The sequence below is a fragment of the Zalophus californianus genome, chromosome 3 (assembly GCF_009762305.2).
Source record: "Zalophus californianus isolate mZalCal1 chromosome 3, mZalCal1.pri.v2, whole genome shotgun sequence".
NCBI lineage: Eukaryota > Metazoa > Chordata > Mammalia > Carnivora > Otariidae > Zalophus > Zalophus californianus.
In genome coordinates, this window is record NC_045597.1 from 69,096,025 (window position 1) to 69,115,522 (window position 19,498).

Sequence of the window (19,498 nt, forward strand, 5' to 3'; positions counted from 1 at the left end):
AATTTAAAATAAATTATTTGCTATATACAGCAAGAGGATATATGATAAAGACAACTACTTTTCTTCCTTGTTCAGGTCTTTAGCATAATACATGAAAAGATGAAAAAGTTAGCATAAATGTTTCTAAAACAGTAGCTTCAGCATAATTTCCGAACTGTTTTGATTTCACTCAAGGCTCCTGAACTAAAATTACAAGTTTGGATTTTATGTAAAAATGCTAAGTATCTAATAAGAATACTAAAGATAGCCCCAGATTACAGTATATTAAAATAAAATGCAATGCTTAGAAAGGGTAATAGTAACTTAAAGGGTAGAAAAAATAATATGAAATAGATATTTAAAAAAGACAATTTAATCTGACATAAAATTAGGTCAGTGATTATATAAGTATAAATTTGTTTGTTTTATATATCAATTATTTGTGCTATACCATACAAAATTCCACATACTTCAGCAGTATCTCATAAACAGAACTCTAATTTTCAAACCTGTAAACTGACAGAATCATCTACTACCTATTATCAATAAGTACAATTTTATATGTAATTACTTATTACCAAAAAATAGTTTCCTAATCCTAAATGTATGTCAAAAAATATTATACAATTGTTTGATTTCTGAACTTGTTAGTACTAAACATCTGAATAATCATTTTCATATTTTAACCACTCATCAAAATTGATTATACTGATTCAAATTCTGAAAACATACTATAAAATGATACATTCTCCAAATGTGAACATTCTATAAAATCATTAATATGTTTTTTAACTATAACATACGAAACAAACAATTTTTTTTCTTTTTACCTCAAATATCTGTGCAAACTGGGTCTCTTTACTAGAAAATATCGCATGGATACAATGAATGGCATATTTGGCTTGGCGGGGGGGTCCTTTTTTAGATTTGTGATGTAAAACAGGAAGCAAAGCTCTAAAAAAAAAAGAAAGAAAAACAATAAACCAGAAAAATCAGCAAGACTCCACTAGATACTTGACCATTTGTATTTTTTTAGGTAATGTTTTGTTAAGAACAAAAAAAATCTACCTGAACTCATTTTCAATAATGGTCTCTAATTTGCTTCATAAACAGCTACATTAAAAATATAATCCAAATACAAGGGTTTTTTTCCCTCCTTTTTACTTAACAATTCTAAACAGAAACATGGATGGTAACCCATTTCTTCTTAACGTCAGTCCCATCAGTCTTCTCTTTTTTATTCTCACTGCTATCACGCCGGCTAAGCTGCTGCCACCTTATTCATAAGACCCCTACAATGGGACCTAAACTGTTTTCCAAGTCTCTCCCGCTGATTCGTCTTTCACTTCATACCAGCACAACCGACAAAAGGGGGCTCGGATTATAAAGCCTATAAAAATTAAGTGTTTCCTAGGTCGGAGGCACTATTAAAGGTCCCAAGTGCTTGCCTTCATACTACTACTACTTGCCTTCATGCTACTTCGTGCTAGCATATTAGGGACAAGACAAATGATAATACATAAATGAGCAAAATACGTGTTATGTCAAATAGCGGTAGCTGTTGTGGAGGAAACCACGGAAGAGAAAGGACAGGCTAGGGAGTGGGGAGTGGTGCGTGAGCATTACAGCTTGAAAGAAGGCACGACAGAAGAGCTCCAGATACAGTAACCCTTGAGCAGAGTTCTGAGGCAAGTAAGAAGTGAGCCATGTCGCTACCGGGAAGAACATTCAGGGACAGTATTATTACACTACACAAAAACTTAAGAATGAATACTGAATACAGCAGGATCTCCTGGCTCAACTGTTTATTCGAACATCTCACAGTGTAAGCAACTTCAGAATCCACCTTCTTGCCCAATTCCAACCCAGTGTTCCAGTACTAAGAATTCAGATATGCAGTAATTAATCACAATAATAACTGAGTATCACAAGAGACACCAGCAGCAAAATATAATAAAATGACAAGTGACAAACTGAGGGGAAATTCTGCATTTTGTTTCACAAAGAAAGGGTTAATATCCCTAACGTAAAGACTTTCTACAAATACAGAATGACCAGCAATATCATGGACAAATGGGTTGGTCATAAAAAAAAAAAGAGAAAGCTTTTCAAAAGTAGATGTACAAATTACCCTGTGATGTGTGAAAAGATGTTTACTTTCATTCATTTACAAAAAAAATGTATGAATTGAAACTATACTGAGAAGACTTCTGCTTTACATGATGACAGTATATCTGAGATGGGACATCCTCTCCGACCTTAAGCAAGCAGAAAACAGACAAACATGTTAAAGGTTTAAACACTGGGCAACAGGCAGCACATGACTATAACCCCTAAAAGATGGGAAACACACTAGAAGAGTCCTACATCTATCCCCACTTACTGCATGCAAAGCTCCAGACTGCCATGTAAGGAGAAGTAACCCAATTAGAGCCTGGGGGTCGCACGGAGTTGAGGGAGACCAAGATGGGAGTTGAGGCAGCTTTAATTTCTAGGGCAAAGTTCCACAGAGGAGGGAGCTACAAAGACAGCAAGAGAGCTTGCATTCTGGAGATCCACAGAGCGGTGTCTCAAGTCATTGGCTGAATAATGATCAGTTTTGCCATGCATGAGAAAAAAAACTACCCGAGACCAGGAAAAGAACAATGGAAAGCAGTAAGTCAAAAAATTCCCTACACACACAAGTCTGCTAGTGATTCATGTTTCCACCAGCCACAGTAGAAAGAACCTGGTAATACATAACCAGGAAAAAAATCCATCAACAGAAATAGGTCCAGAAGTGACATAGGTGACAAAATTAACAAAGACACTAAAACAGCAGTTATAACTATGCTCCATATGCCCAAGAAGAAAATATGAACATCATGAGAACAGAAATGAAATACTTTAAAAAAAACTAAATGGAACTACTAAATATGAAAAATACAAAGCCTGCAATGAAAAATATACTAATAGGATCAAAAGTAGATTTTTTGTTACAGAAGAAAACATCGGTGAACTTTAAGACATAGCAATAGACACTATGTAAAACAAAACAAAACAAAACAAGACAGGGGAAAAAAGTAAGAACAGAGCATCAGTGACCTTTAAGACAATATTAAGGAGTCAAAAATACATAAAACCAGAGTCCCAGAAAACAAAGTTGTGAGGAGAGGAGAACAGAAAAAAATATTTGAAGAAATAGTAGCCACAATTTTTCTAAATCTGATGGAAACAGACCCACAGTCCCCAAAATCTCAATAAGCCTCAAGCAGAAGAAACACAAAGTAAACCATTCCAAGACATGCCATTATCAATTTGGTAAAAACAACAATAAAGAAAAAAAATCTTAAAAACTGTCAAAAAAAAAAAAATACACATCACATACAGAGAAACAATACATACAGAGGAATACTTTTCATCAAAAACTATACAGTCCAGAAAATAATGGAGTGACATCTTTTAGGTACTAAATGAAAATAACTGTCAGTCTAGAATTCTATTCTGAGAAAAAAATACCTTTCAAGAATGAAGGCAAAATAAAGATTTTTTTCAGACGAAGAAAAGCTGAGATTATTACTTACAAGGAGAACTATACAATAAGAAATAATAAAGTTATTCAAGAAGAAAATGATACCAGATGAAAATACAGGTATCTAAAAAATGAAGACTGACAGAAATGGTAAATGTATGTATACAAATAAATCTGAGCATATTTTAAAAAGATAACAAGTTAACTGGTCACATTTGGAGGATGCTAGTAAACTCACTATTTTGAACACTGTTCTATAACACACACAAAAAAACAACAGATGCAACACTGGGGAACCAAAGAATAGATAGGAAGTTCCTCTTTATAAAAGTATTCAGCTAATAAGTGAAGAATGACAGAATATCACCAGTAATTACTAAGTATCATCAGTTTCTAACTATCATAAGAAGAGAAATAACCAGATATCATGTGCCTTCTGATAGAACATACCACCATCTATAAAGTGGTCCTGTAACAACAAAAAAGTTGAACTGGAATCCAACCAGGTCTCTGCATTCAACTCTCACTTTACAGAAAATATAAGGAACCCATTGAAATATGCCAAAGGCATACAATTAGCAAAAATCAGTCTACGTGAAACTCTGCAAAAGAAACCTGGTTTCTTTATCAAATACAAAGAGAAAAAGGGAATTGGAGGGGGAGCCTACAGGAAACAAGGCACTAAGAGATTTGTCAACAAATAACAATGTGGATCCTGAAAAAAACACTACTAAAAAATTACATTTTTGAGAAAATTGGGTATTATTAACGTTAAACAATTAATGTCAACTATGTGATAAAGACATTATGCTTATTTTTTTAAGAGTTCTTATCTTTTAGAGCTACTTAGATGTACAGATGAAATGGTATATATAGTCTGGCTTTGCTTTCAAAAGAAGGGGAATGGGGAGTAAGGAGAATTATAAATTAAACAAAAGCAGCTGTTTAAGTTATTCATACATAAGCTAGTTATTGGATACATGGGAGTTCATTATAATATTCTAGCTACTTCCTTGTATGTTTGAAAATTTCAGTAATAAAATGTATAAAAAATAAGAGTCTCACCAAATGATCCTTTTAGTCTATGGTTTATGGCTTCTTTGTGAAATGAAAAAGTATCTTCTAGTGACTTCAGTAACTAAACTCCCTAGATAAGATTATGTCTTCTCATAGATCAGACTTGCCAATACAAACATCCATAATCCCTTTTCTTAGTAATCAAGAGAAAATTACAGGTCACACACAAGTAAAAAGCAATTCTGATTAAAATTTTTAAAGACAGAATGAGAAATTTTAAGCTCATCCAATGTTTTGCATATTCCTTTAAACAGAAAACAGAAACCAAAACAACAGACAAAGAAAAAACACGTTCAAGAATTCTGAAGTACTAGGCAGAGTCTGAGATGTTAGTGAAATGTAAATGAAACAACTATCTCCTGACTGCTTTTTCTATTAATAAGTTCCTATTAAAAGAAATACTTTATTCCCTTGTTATACTGATTTTCCAATTCAAGGTCTTTTTCCCCGATGATAATCATACACATGTAGAAAACGCAAACAAAACTAAAAAACATTTAAAAACCATTGAAGAAAAAACTCAAAATCCCACTACCCTGAAATAATTACTGTTAACATTTTGGTGAATATATGTCTAAAATTTCTCTACACATGCATACATATATTAAGTAAATGAGGATACAAAATATATAGTATTTGGAAACACTTTTTCACCAACAATGCTGGAGAGAACCTTCTATGTCAAGTATGGCTAAACAATAATTGTAATGGTCATATGGCTCTTTAGTGGATAGCTATACCACAACTATTCTAACCAATCTCCTACTGATGAGCATTTAGATGTTTTGGATTTTTTTTTCCATCTTATCAACAAAACTATGAACATCCTTATGCTAATCATTTATCTTGTTTCTGAGCTTTAAGCTTTAAGCCTGCCATAATCTGCTCTGAGCAGATCCTGGAGATATAAATCTGAAATTACACTTTCTAGACTCCCTCAAGAGCTGACTTCTTGTTAGGTTCTTGCAATAAGAGACCCCAGAGCTTCTTTAGGCATTTCTGGTCAGCTGGCTGACAGAGCTCTTTCATCCAACGGACAGTCCTTAACACCACTTCTCAGTGGTTCCTCCAGCCCTAAGGGTGGATGCTGCTTCCAGGAATTCATAATCTCTGGGTTACCAAAGCAACCTGTTGCTCTTTCATCCTTCAAACATATGTATTAATTTATTTATGTTTAAAATACCTGATATGGTTTCTGTTTCTCTGACTGGACCCTGACCCACATAATCATTAGGTAGATATCTTTTCTAATTATCTCTGGGATAAGTTCCTGAAAATGAAACTGCAGTGCTGAAAACTACACACATTTTAAGTTTGTATGTACTACCACATTACCAACTCAGAAAAACTGAATCAATTTATAATCCAATCAAGAGAGCATCATTGGAATGCTAGCTAACACTGGTTATAGCACATACATGTTTTTATTTGTATGTGCCTCAATTAGTCTTAATTGGCATAAATGTCTTTTCTTGATTTGAGGGGCTGGAAGAATTTCCAGTTTATGAATTTCCTTTTCATTTCCTTTGCTAGTATTCTACTGTGAAACCTGCTATATTTCTGTTAAGAGTCTTTATACATTAGAGATATTAACTTTTTCTAAGTTATGAATATTGAAAATAGTTTCCCAGCATACCATTTGCATTTGTCTAAATGGTATTCTCCCTCAGAGTCTGTTCATTCCAACAGAACCTTATGTACTCCAATGCCTTATATACAGAAGCTCTATAAATATATTTCAACAAATGGATATTTAATTGTACAATCCATCAATATTTCATGATGTGGCATTCCTTCAGCCACCACAAAAAAAAAGGAATTACAGAAATGTGCTGGTTATTAATATTTATTAATTCATTTTATAAAATCTTTGATAATCTTAGACTTATCTCAAATATATGAAAAATCAAGATAAGCAGTCTATATTGATTTTTCCTTTCAAAAGAGCTTGCCAGTTACTTAGTGGGTAATGTAACTTTTCCTGACTTATTTTTTCAATGAATATTATATTCCTCCACTCACTAATATAAGGTTGCAAATTTCTTGTATATTTTACTCCTAGGTCTTGTGGGTTTTTACTCCTACAGTATTTTCAAAACAGTTGTTAGTGGTATATATGGAAAGCTCTGAATTTTTACATACTTACTTTGGCTATCTTGGTTTTGGTAGTTTTTCAGTCGATTCTCTTGGATTTTCCATGAAATATGGTAACTTTGCTTCCTCCTTTCCAACACTTGTACCTCTTATTTTCTTATTTAATTATATTGGCTAATGCTTCTAAAGCAATGTTAAATCATGGCAGAGATAGTGTATTTTCCTCATTTTGTTCCTAATTTTACTGGGAATGCTTCTAGTGTTCACTATACGATGATTCTTACTGGTTTGATACAAATTTATTATGTTATAAAGACAATCCTATTTTATTGGGTTTAATTACAAATAAGACTCATTTTTTTTGTCAGAAGCCCTTTTAACATCTATCAGAATGACCTACCATGTGCCCTTTTCCCTTTTACTCAATTTTATAGTAAATTGTAACATATATATTAGGCTTACTAACACCAACCTTCTGTGTATTCCTGAAATTAACCACATTTGACCATAATATATATTTTTAAATTTTTTTTTTTTTTTAAGATTTTATTTGAGAGAGAGAGCACAGTGGGGGCGGGGGGGGAGAGACAGAAGGAGAAGCAGACTCCCGCTGAGCCCAGAGCCCAGAACCCAAAGCCAGGAGCCCGGAGCCCTACACGGGGCTAGACACAGGGCTCAATCCCAGGACCCTGAGATCATGACCCGAGCCAAAGTCAGATGCTTAACTGACTGAGCTAACCAGGAGCCCCAGCCATTAGTATGGTTTGTTTTAATGTAGTAAACTCTCTTTTTACTAAAAATTTACTCACAATTTTTGCAGTAATATTAGTAAGATCTGTCTTAAGTTTTTTTTTTTAAATGTTTTATTTATTTATTCATGAGAGTCAGAGAGAGAGAGGCAGAGGCAGAGGGAGAAGCAGGCTCCCCGCCTAGCAGGGAGCCCGATGCAGGACTCCATCCCAGGACCCTGGGATCATGACCTGAGCCGAAGGCAGACACTTAACCATCTGAGCCACCCAGGCGCCCTTAAGTTTTCTTTTGAGGGAATATTTGTTATCCAGTTTTAGCACTCCTGCTAGTTACCTTGGCTTTATGTAAAAAGTAATCTGAATGCTTTTTTTTTCCCCCTATGCTTTAAACAATTAAAAAGAATTAGAATCCTTGGTTTCTTGTAGATGTGAAATACTTCCTATAACACACACTTTTACTGGCACTTTTTATTAGCGGATACTTTTCTCAAAATTTTTTTTTTTATAATTACAGCCTAATTAGGTTTTCTCCCATTCTTCTTGAGCCAATTTTATTTATTTACATCATCCTTAAAAGTAAAATCCAAGTTTTCAAAGATTTAAAAAGTAGATACAGACACATCTAAAATTTAAATACTGAAAGTAAAACGATAAGAAAAGACAAATCAGATATGCAAACAAAAAGAAAACGAAAGTTGGATTTAGGGGCTTAAGCAAAACTGAATGCAAAGGAAAAAAGTATATACCTTGGTAGACAAAGTTCACAATATAAAGCGGGCAATTAATACATTTCCTGAGTCTTTATGTCCTAAAGAATATCCTTCACTTGTCCTTAAGCACAACTTGGCTACTCAGGAAACTGTTCAGTTATATTCTTTTTTGTCCCTGAAACTCTCTAGCTGTTGAATCATTAACTTCAGAAATCTTATGTGGTTGAAAGAAGTGAACCTCTTTATTTTTCCATTGTACACAATACACTTCCTTTTCTTTGCTATTGATGTTTGTGAAATCACTTCTGTAATCCCTGAAAATTCAGTAAATTCCACCAGAATGTGGTGGAGTCCTCTTGATCTCTGGATTGACATTTTCATTCATTCTAAACATTTATCTTTTTTTTTAACTATTTTCCATTTTCCATTATTCTGTTGTTTCCTTCACAGAAACCAATTAGGGCTTTTCATTATCTGCAAATGATTTTAACTGCCTTCATTTCTATGCCCACTGTTTCCACGTTCTATACAGTTTCCTCATGCTCTATCTCTAGCTTACTAATTATATTTTCTATATTGTTTACTCTGCTCCTTGCTGCTTATAATAAATTACACTTTATAATACAAGTATGTTCCTGTCTTCTTTATCCTTAGTCCTGCCACTTCCCTTTTTTTATATATATTTCTTGTTCTCTTATTTTTCCAGATATCATTTGCTGCTTAACTTTCTTGGCAGTTTAGAATGGTTTAAAATTTTTTTCCTAGAAAAATTCAATTCTTCCAAATAGTGATTATCAGTTTTCTCTGGAATATTAAAATATCTGCTTAGGTTTCACGTTAATTTATTTGTACTCTGTTAATGCATCTTTGAATAAGAGAAATTCTCTGGCTCTGCCATTTAAGGCAGATAGCATCTCCCTGATGTGACTGAATTATCAGGTGCCTCCCTTAAAAAATTAACATCTAATGACTGAACATCGGGTGCCTCTCTTAAAAAATTAACATCAAAGCTCCCAACTCATTAATCAGTTGGCCAAGTAAGTAGCATGGAGGAAGGACCTGGGACTAAACGTAGCAAGTCCTTTATCTCTGTGTAATTTCTCTCTGAGTCTACTGAAACCCTGCCAATGATGAGAACTAGCTCCACCTGAACTATGGCTATATCCTATGCTATAAGAGGACTCTTAGTTTTGGCAAATCTGCCTACTCAGGGGGTAAGCCAGACTCCTAAGAGACAGGAGAAGTCAGAACGGAAACGATAGTACATCATCATTTTTGTTTAGTGGAGAAGCACACAATTTTTTCTGTGCCTGTAAAGCTGGTAATAAGGCATTTGCGTCACAATTCTAAGCCTCACCTCTAAGCTTTGCTCCTCCTGCTAAGGAAAACAGGTCAGCCCAAAGAAAAATGGTGTGACCACAAGTCTCTCCTTTAGTTCTACGACAGCAGAAATTAGGCTTTCCTTATTTCTCTCAAAGCCTGCCCATACCTCAATCTCCTCCTCTAAATTAGCCAACAACAGAACACTTACTTTCCATTCCCTTCTTCTCCTGATTCAGGAATATGTGTTAACAACTGTCAATGTTCTCACATTCAATTCCTTCTAGATGACTTATTTAGCAACAATTCTGTCCAGTTTGTGGTAGCTTCTACTCAGATACATTTTTCTTTTGGTTCTTTGGAATTATTTTGGTGAATTCAAAGGAAGATAATTTAATAAACACTCAACTCTATCATTTCTCCTCAATATCGACTCACTCAATTTAATCATTTAAAACATAAAATCTGCATACATTTTTATCTCCTGGAAGACATATACTAAGAGCTACTTCATCAAGAACAGTGCATGCACACACAGCAGGTATTCAGTATCAGTTAATTTTCCTCATGAGAAACATCTGAAATATACTCAGCATATAAATCAAATAGTTTTAAATACTTCAGTTCCATACTAAAGCAGATATTTTAAAATGCCCTTTGCATGTTCTAAAATGTCCACCTTTCAACCTTGCTCTTGTAGTTCTACAAATATATCAAACAAAGTTTCTTTAAGATATAAAGGGTGCTAGGAAAGACAGTCTAGAATAAAAATAAAAACTTCCAGTGAATAAATCAAACTAAAACTTGCCCAAAACCCTAATTAAGAAAGGAATTGTGCCATTATGGACATGGCACCATAGGCATTCAGACAAATAGGCCTAAATTCAAATCTTCACTCTGCTACTTGCTAGCTATATGACCCAAAACCATTTACCTCGAGTGAATATCAGATTTCTCATTTGGAAGATTAGGATAATTTCTACATTTTACTAAACTGTTAAAAGGTTTAAATGAGATAGTACAGTAAGTAGGCATTCAGTAATATAGAGTTATGTATTTTTTGTGCGTATCTCCAAACTCATCTCTGATCTGGAGAATCACAGCACCATTCAAAGGAAAATTCATGCTCTGAATTCCCTTAAAAATTAAGAAGTCAGTTCTTTCTTTTTCCTTTTAAAGATTTTATTTATTTGAGAGAGAGTACGAGCATGAGCAGGGGGGAAGGGCAGAGAGAGAGGGAGAAGCAGGCTCCCTGCCAGACTCGGAACTCGATTCCAGGACCTAGGGATCATGACTAGACGCTTACCAATTGAGCCACCCGGGGGCCCCAAAAAGTCAGTTCTAAACAATAAAGTTTCTTACTCTTGCCAAAGAGAATATGATTACAAAATTCTGGTATGTTTCAATGATCACTTAAATAATGCCTTTGTCCTAGTAAGAGTTTCCAGAACTAAGTTCATATGAACAAAAAGGAATAACAAAAAGCGTACCTGAGATTTTAAGAGCTACCTTTGTCCAGTCTCTTTCTGAGGTTTTTCCTCCATATGAAGAAGCATGCTACCCCAGCCACAACTAACTGCACTACTGGCTAAGCCAGAAGTAATGAGGTAGATGTAAAACTAATTACCAAGACTATGGCAAGATCAGAACCAACTATTAGATAAACCCTCCAGGAACAGGGTGGAGAGATGCACATAGAGAAGTAAGCAGGGATCCACAGAAAATGAAGACTTATTGTTTTGAGGTATTATAGAATCTTGAACAATCAACCAGCATTAGAGATAACAAGGATAACAGCACAATTTCCAATTCTTGGAAATACTAAAACACACACAAAAATACACTGCTGTTAGGAAGTTTACTCCATGCTTCCCTGAGTCAAATAAAGCACTGCTTCTGAAAATTTTCAATTCAATACTTTTAATAATCACATAGTGAAGAGTCCTATGCACAGTCCTGCTGAAATTCCTTTGAAATTTCCCATTAGACTCTAAATTTATGTGAATTGTTTATTCTATGCCATGATATATCAAGAGAACGTTTTACTATAAAACTGTTTTCATTAAAATATTTAAGCAAAATCAATGCTTCAAAAAGAAATGCCATGTTTGCTCCACATTTTCATGAATCTTCTAAAATACCAATCAGGGCTATCTCCCCCAGGAAATGACAATCTAAACTGAACGGTATAAACTTAAGATAACCTAGACATGATTTCCTCAAAACTTAAAAGATTCCAACAATTACGTAAATCAAGAAACAGTAAATTATTTTTCCATTTTCTAGTATATTTATCAGAATAAACTTACGATCTGATATGTGGGAAATCCTCTTCAATTTTGCTTCCTGTGTTTTTAAAAATTTGGAGTGCAGCTTCTGCTACTTTTTCATCATCCATTTTCAGACAAGCCAGGAGAGATTCAAATGTTTCAGCAGAATGAAACGAGATGGGATGTGTAAATGAGAGTACCTTAAAAAAAATGAGTCATAAAAATGATCTGTAAACCCTTTCCATCTTTATAGTATAAATCCAAAATATTACATACTGGAAATACGCAAATCAAAGTAAATATAAAAATAATTATGCTAACAAGTACATGAGAGCACTATAAATAAAGTTTAAAACTTAAATATGTAACAGATATGTTCTAGTGTAGGAAAACTGCATGATCTAACAAAGTCATTTCTTTCAAAATTAAATTACTCAATATAATTCTACTCAAAATTTAGATTTTAGTTAATGTTTGGGTTTTTTGGAGGAGGATGAGGAGAAAAGGAACAAGAAGAGAGAATTTAACAAAATAGCTCTAGTCTTCTAAATAAAGGTCATTAAAAGAGACTAATAACATTTTTAGAAAAAAATTATCTAGGAAAGGGTAAAACAGCAGATCGTAAAAGCTATTGTAACATTTACAACTGTTACATTTAACAAATCAACACTGTACTAACATCAGAAGAAACAAAACAGAAAAAGTAAACTTTTTAGTCCAAGCATACATTAAGAATTTAGATTAAAGTAGATTATAAAGAAGGAATAGAAAATGAAAATGGATGGGATTTTTAATAAAGAGTCCTGATAAAAATACACAGCTATTTGGAGAAAATCCAATTAGATCCTCCCCCACAATATATACTTTCAAAATAAATTCCAGATGGGTTATATTTCAGATTGAAAAACAAAAACAATAAAAATCTTCTGAACAAGACACGATTGTTAAGCTTGCAATGTAAAAACAAGCAAGCAGTAGAAAAATAACATTAAACATAATGCCGTATTTGTAAGATTCAGAAACAAGCAAAATAAGTAATGTTACTTAGAGATACACAGATGATAAAACTAAAAGGACAATAAGAGAATGAATAATAAACCCCAAACAACAGAACAATTCAAAACAATTATACCTGGAGGATGTGAATCACAGAAAAGAAACTACTCAAGGAACTTCAACAGTATTGTTAATACTCTATTTGAGTTAGCATCCTATTTACTTCACTGTATTCACTTTATTACTATACTTTATAACATATATAATAGAATACATTTTATTTTTTATATATCAAATATGTCCTATAAAAAAGCAAAGAGAATAAAAAATCTCAATCAGTTAAAAAGAACAAAAAATTGAGATGTCAGTAGAAAATGAACACAAGATTAAAAAAGAGAGAGAGAGAAAATGAACACAGGATAAAAATAATGAATTCACCATAGGGAAAACACTAATGATTGTACCTCAGTGCAATAATTACACAAATTAAAACATTATTTCTACTTATCAGATTAGCAAATCTTTAAGATTTACAATATTCCATGTTTCTGAAGATAGGAGAGACACATTCACTGTTGACAGAATTATAAATGGGTATAATTTTTCTGTAAAGGAATTTTATTAAATTATACACATCCAAAAATTTTGAAAATGATCATTCTCTTTATATTCCAGCACTAAAAAAAAAGACATCAGCAAGAGATCTTAGATATATTTATCTTTGTAGTGATTATAAGAATAAAATTAGAAAAATCTAAATATCCAGGGAAATAGTTGGGAACTCTATGGCACTGCAAAAGTGGACTAAATACCATTTCAAAAAATAATGTTTTTTGTATTTTTACTATGAACCAGACACTGTGCTCGAAAACTTATGTTCATGACTTAATTTACTCCTCTGTGAGATAAGTGCTATTATTATCTCCATTACAGATGAAGAACTGGAGGCAATGAACCTGCCCAAAAGCATCCATCTAATAAATGACAGCCAAAAACAATTTTTGACACTCTTAAAAAAACACTTCTTAAAAAACACTGATAAAAATGCTTTATAATAAGGGAAAATAGTCAAGATACAAAATTGTATATATGCAGTCTGATCTCAACTAGGTAAGTGTGCATTTTTTTAAAACTTAAAAGGAAAACAGAAGGAACATTTATGTGTGATAGGCTTATGAATGTTTTCTTCTTTATAATTTTGTATTTTGTCAATAACTAGTTGATATTTTTATAATACGTAAAAGCCAGTAGTATATTTTAGCTAACAAAATAAAAGATAAAATGGAGTTTTAGGAAGAATCTGGCTCCATGTTTGGTAGGGCTAGCACTTTCTTTACTCACTAATGAAAACTTCAAATTATAATCTGCTATTTTAATGTAACAATACTAGGTAGGCTATATTATACAATTTAAACCTGAAAATATTTAGCTTACATGTTAGAGGAAATGTGCAATTTCTAAATTACCTAAAATGACTGAGAAAATTTTATTTCAGTTTCTATAAAAACTTAAGCAAATCTCAAGAATAAAAAATATATACTCTATGTATGTTAAACAGTTATCTAATTAGGCACTTAATTTCACCATAAGCATATTTACCTTAAGCAGTTCAAGACCTGCCCTGATGGCTTGATCAGTTGGAACACCCTCATCTTCATCATCTGCTGTTCCATCTATTGATTTATTCACTTGCTTAATAAGAGCACTAAAGTATGACAAAAAAAGTTGTCATATTTTCAACTGTTCTTTATTACTAATGTCTATGAAAAATAATCGTGAATATTTTCTATGCAGACCACATCCAAACACATAAAAATTTGACAAAGCTGTTTCCCAAACATTACTGCAAAACAAAAAATTATAATAGGTATTTTAAGATACTTCTTTTCAAAAACAGTATTTTTCCTATCCATTCAAAGGAAGTCCAAATGTTATTTGATTTGCTGTTTATTAATGCTACCTATATTTTTATTCTTGCATTTTCCATAGAAGAATTATGCCCAAACACATGAATAAGTGTTTTCTAATTATCTGAAATTCATTATTGAGTAAATAGAACAACGTATACTGAAATAAGGATAAATGCCAACATTAAGCACTTTCAAAATATTTACCAGATATTACTATGTGTCAGGCACTGTTCTAAGAGCCAGAAACACACAGGCCTGTTCCTGAAAGGTGTAAAAATACCTAGATAACAGACATATAATAAAACTTCACTAGAAATTAGAAGAGATTAAAAAAAAAAAACTCTGAAATTTTCTTCTGAAAACAAGCATAGGTTATTTTAAAATAAACATTTATAATGCAATACTAATTGTCTAAAATAATCATTCATACTTTTAGGTATTTGTTCTTTTTATAAAAAATAAATAACATACACTACAGTTAGAGCAGTAAAAACTATTAAAAAAATACTAGGAGTTCAGTGAGGTGATACCAACAAAACACAAAAAAAATCAATGTGCTTTTCTGTATCAGCCAAAACCACCTAAAAAATACACAGAGGGGAAAAATCTATTCACAATAAGTTAAAACATATAAAATAAGTTTTACATGCACAGAATCTATGTGTAAACTCTAGAATTATATGAACGGGAACACAGAGATTTGAATAAGTCAAGACAAGTAATGACATTTTTTCACTAAATATCCAAATGTTATCAGGGGAACACAACTTGGTATGGGACAAGATTCAATAGATGCATTCTATGGCTCAACTGGAAAAATCAATTAACGTCTGGGAACAGCCAATTAATTTTGGGGGGAGGGGGAAGGAAGAAAGAACTTTCTCAACAAGATAAAAATGTTTCATTAACACCTCAAAAGACAAATGAACCAAAGTGAAAATTCAGTAAAGAGTCCAAATCATACAATAATTTATAATAAGGAAACACTACAAATTAGGAAGGAAAGAATTTTTCAATCAATGGAGTTGATATAACTAGCTATGATATGTTTTTTTTTTTTAAGGATGAATATCTACTTCCACCTTACACTAAAATGAATTCCAGACCAACTAAAGATTCACGTAAAAAAAAACATAACTACCTAGGTATGAAAAGAAAGGCAGAAAAATCATAAAGGAAACAACTGATAGATTTAATTATATAGTATTTATTATAAATTACACAAATTTAAAAGGCAATCGAACTAGATTAATAGCCTATTTTATAAAGCATTCTTTTTTTGAGGTATTCAATCTTTTTTTTTTATTATGTTAGTCACCATACAGTAGTACATCATTAGTTTTTGATGTAGTGTTCCATGATTGTTTGCATACAACACCCAGGGCTCCACGCAACCCATGCCCTCCTTAATACCCATCACCAGGCTGACCCATCCCCCCACCCCCCTCCCCTCTAAAACCCTCAGTTTGTTTCTCAGAGTCCATAGTCTCTCATGGTTCGTCTCCCCCACCAATTTCTCCCCCTTCATTTTTCCCTTCCTTCTCCTGATGTCCTCCATGGTATTCCTTATGTTCCACAAATAAGTAAAACCATATGATAATTGACTTTCTCTGCTTGACTTATTTCACTTAGCGTAATCTCCTCCAGTCCCATTCATGTTGATGTAAAAGTTGGGTATTCATCCTTTCTGACGGCTGAGTAATATTCCATTGTATCTATGGACCACGTCTTCTTTACCCATTCATCTACTGAAGGGCATCTCCGCTCTTTCCACACTTTGGCTATTGCAGACATTGCTGCTATAAACATTGGGGTGCAGGTGCCCCTTCTTTTCACTACATCTGTATCTTTAGGGTAAATACTCAGTAGTGTTAATTACTGGGTCACAGGGTAGCTCTATTTTTAATTTTTTTAGGAACCTCCACACTGTTTTCCAAAGTGGCTGTACCAACTTACATTCCCACCAACAGTGTAAGAGGGTTCTGTTTTCTCCACAACCTCTCCAACATTTGCTGTTTCTTTCCTTGTCAATTTTTGCCATTCTAACTGGTGTAAGGTGGTATCTCAATGTGCTTTTGATTTGAATTTCCCTGATGGCTAATGATGATGAACATTTTTTCATGTGTCTTTTAGCCATTTGTATGTCTTCTTTGGAGCAGTGTCTGTTCATGTCTTCTGCCCATTTCTTGACTGGATTATTTGTTTTTTGGGTGTTGAGTTTGAGAAGCTCTTTATAGATCTTGGATATCAGCCCTTTGTCTGTAGTGTCATTTGCAAACATCTTCTCCCATTCTGTGGGTTGCCTCTTTGTTTTGTTGACTGTTGCCTTTGCGTGCAGAAGCTTTTTATCTTGATGAAGTCCCAAAAGTTCATTTTCTCTTTTGTTTCCTTGCCTTTGGAGACGTGTCTTGAAAGACGTTGCTGTGGCCAATGTCGAAGAGGTTACTGCCTATGTTCTCCTCTAGGATTTTGATGGATTCTTGTCTCACATTGAGGTCTTTCATCCATTTTGAGTTTATCTTTGTGTATGGTGTAAGAGAATGGTCGAGTTTCATTCTTCTGTATATAGCTGTCCAATTTTTCCAGCACCATTTATTGAAGAGGCTGTCTTTTTAACATTGCTTATTTTTTCCTGCTTTGTCGAAGATTATTTGACCATAGAGTTGAGGGTCCATATCTGGGCTCTCTATTCTGTTCCACTGGTCTATGTGTCTGTTTTTGTGCCAGTACCATGCTGTCTTGGTGATCACTGCTTTGTAATATAGCTTGAAATAGGGAACGTGATGCCCCCAGCTTTGTTTTTCTTTTTCAACATTTCCTTGGCGATTCAGGGTCTTCTCTGATTCAATACAAATTTTAGGATTGTTTGTTACAGCACTTTGAGAAATGCCGTTAGTACTTTGATCGGGATGGTGTTGAAAGTATAGATTGCTCTGGGCAGCACAGACATTTTAAAACAATGTTTATTCTTCCGATCCATGAGCATGGAATGCATTTTTTTTTTTAAGATGTATTTATTTATTTGTCGGGGGGGGGGCAAGCACACACAAGCAGGGAGGGGGAACAGCAAGCAGAGTGAGAAGCAGGCTCCCCACTGAGCAAGAAGCACAATGTGGGACTTGATTCCAGGACTCTGGGATGGTGACCTTTGCCGAAGGCAGATGCTTAACCGACTGAGCCACCCAGGCATCTATTTCATAAAGCATTCTTACAATCAATAAGAAAAAGACAATTCCTCCAAGCCCCTCATAGAAAAGTTTTTTAAAAAGCAATTAACCAAGAAATATATGGGGAAGAAAAATGTTCAATTTTATTAGTGACACATTGTTTTTTTAAAAAAGAGTATCACCATTTACCTATGAAATGGCAAGGACTGAAAAGGTTAATAACCACTAACAGGAGAGTTAGGTGAATTGGACACTCAGTGACTATCGGTGCAAGGGACTAAGTGTGGAATATTTCTGGAGACCTATTAGATAGTGTGGTGGTTAACCAAGAGGGCTCTGGAGCCAGACTTCCTGGGTTTCAATGCCATTCACCACTTCCTAGCAGTGGGGAAGTTATTCAACATCTGTGTAACTCACTGTTCCTTATCTGTAAATTGGGACTAATTCTTGTCTCACATGGTTAAGAGGTAAATAAGTAAACATGTAAAATATTTGGACTCATCCCAGACACTTTAGAAGGGCTAAACTACTTGTTACTCTTATTTATATTTTGACTTACCTTCTATATCACTACAAACTACTGATAATAAAGCCAAAGACCTCAGTTTGACTGTTCATAGTACACATTATTTGTAAAAACTTTCTCCATCTTAACTTTCAAAACACTACAATAACCTGGTGTTCTTACACTCCTGTAATTTTTCTACTGTCGAAAAACAAAATTCCAAGGTTCTGTCCATGATCTTCTAATCCTTTTACTTCTTTCTACACAATCTCATGTGCAGGGAACAAATCCATTCTCATAGTTTCACATTAAGCTCAATTTGCCTTGATTTTTTAACTGTTTCTCATGTCCAAATAAGAAGCACATCAGTTCCCTTAATTCCTTTCAAAGTATTACTACGTGCTTCATCATTCGGACTTGAGCTCTTATACTTCTGACTCCTCATCAACTTTATTCCCCATTTCCAGTAAGATGAGCCATCTATTAAAACCTTCCTCAAACATAATCTTCCCTTTCCATCCCACTACCAGCATCCACAGACAATCTGTAACACCTTAACAGTCTATCCATTCTACTTCCCTCCTCCCATCCATCATTAAGCATCCATTGTCCTCAACAGACTTAAAACAGTAAAAGCTCTAAAGTTAAACCTTAAATGCTTTCCACATCTGATTCCAACTATTTTTTTAGCATTATCTTATAACACTTTTATACCTTTTCATGGCAATCATTTTCTAATTGTCCTCTCCTGTCCAGTTAGCTGGTTTATATTAATTGAGTGCCTAGAATATTCATTCTCCCAACTCTATAAAAACAAATCTTACCCATTCTTCCTCTTAGGTCAAATACTACTTTAGAGAAATCCTCTTTCAGTCCTCTGGACACTATCTGCATTAATTTTATGAAACTATAATATAATCTCCTGATTAAAACTCCTTATTGCACTACCAGAGGGTTAATGAAAAGCAAAAAAATATGCTTTGCCAATACCTAACTAGCACTGTCTTGAATAAAGCATGGGATTATTTAAGGATTGAGTTTCAGACTGATTCAGTGTCTTCCTTGTACTAATACAGAGGGTTCTGATTTTTTGTTTTATATTGTTTTTCAAACCTTAGAGTCCTTTCTTCAAATGAAAACTGATGCAGTAGGAGTCCAAAGTGACTGCTGAGTATCGAAAACAGGGTCTCCCTACTCTGCAGGGGATCAC

The 19,498-nt window shown here is 33.8% G+C and overlaps 1 protein-coding gene across 8 annotated transcripts in view; it reads right to left on the reverse strand.

Annotated features, from left to right (window-relative positions):
• Positions 1 to 19,498, reverse strand: part of PDS5B (PDS5 cohesin associated factor B) — a 195,472-nt gene that overhangs the window by 55,931 nt on the left and 120,043 nt on the right. For all 8 annotated transcript variants that reach the window (XM_027590032.2, XM_027590030.2, XM_027590034.2 and 5 more), the window contains 3 exons: positions 14,306 to 14,411; positions 11,750 to 11,910; positions 810 to 933 (listed from right to left, as the gene is read on the reverse strand). In XM_027590032.2, coding sequence (XP_027445833.1) covers positions 810 to 933; positions 11,750 to 11,910; positions 14,306 to 14,411 — 391 coding nt within the window. The remainder of the gene's footprint in view (positions 1 to 809; positions 934 to 11,749; positions 11,911 to 14,305; positions 14,412 to 19,498) is intronic.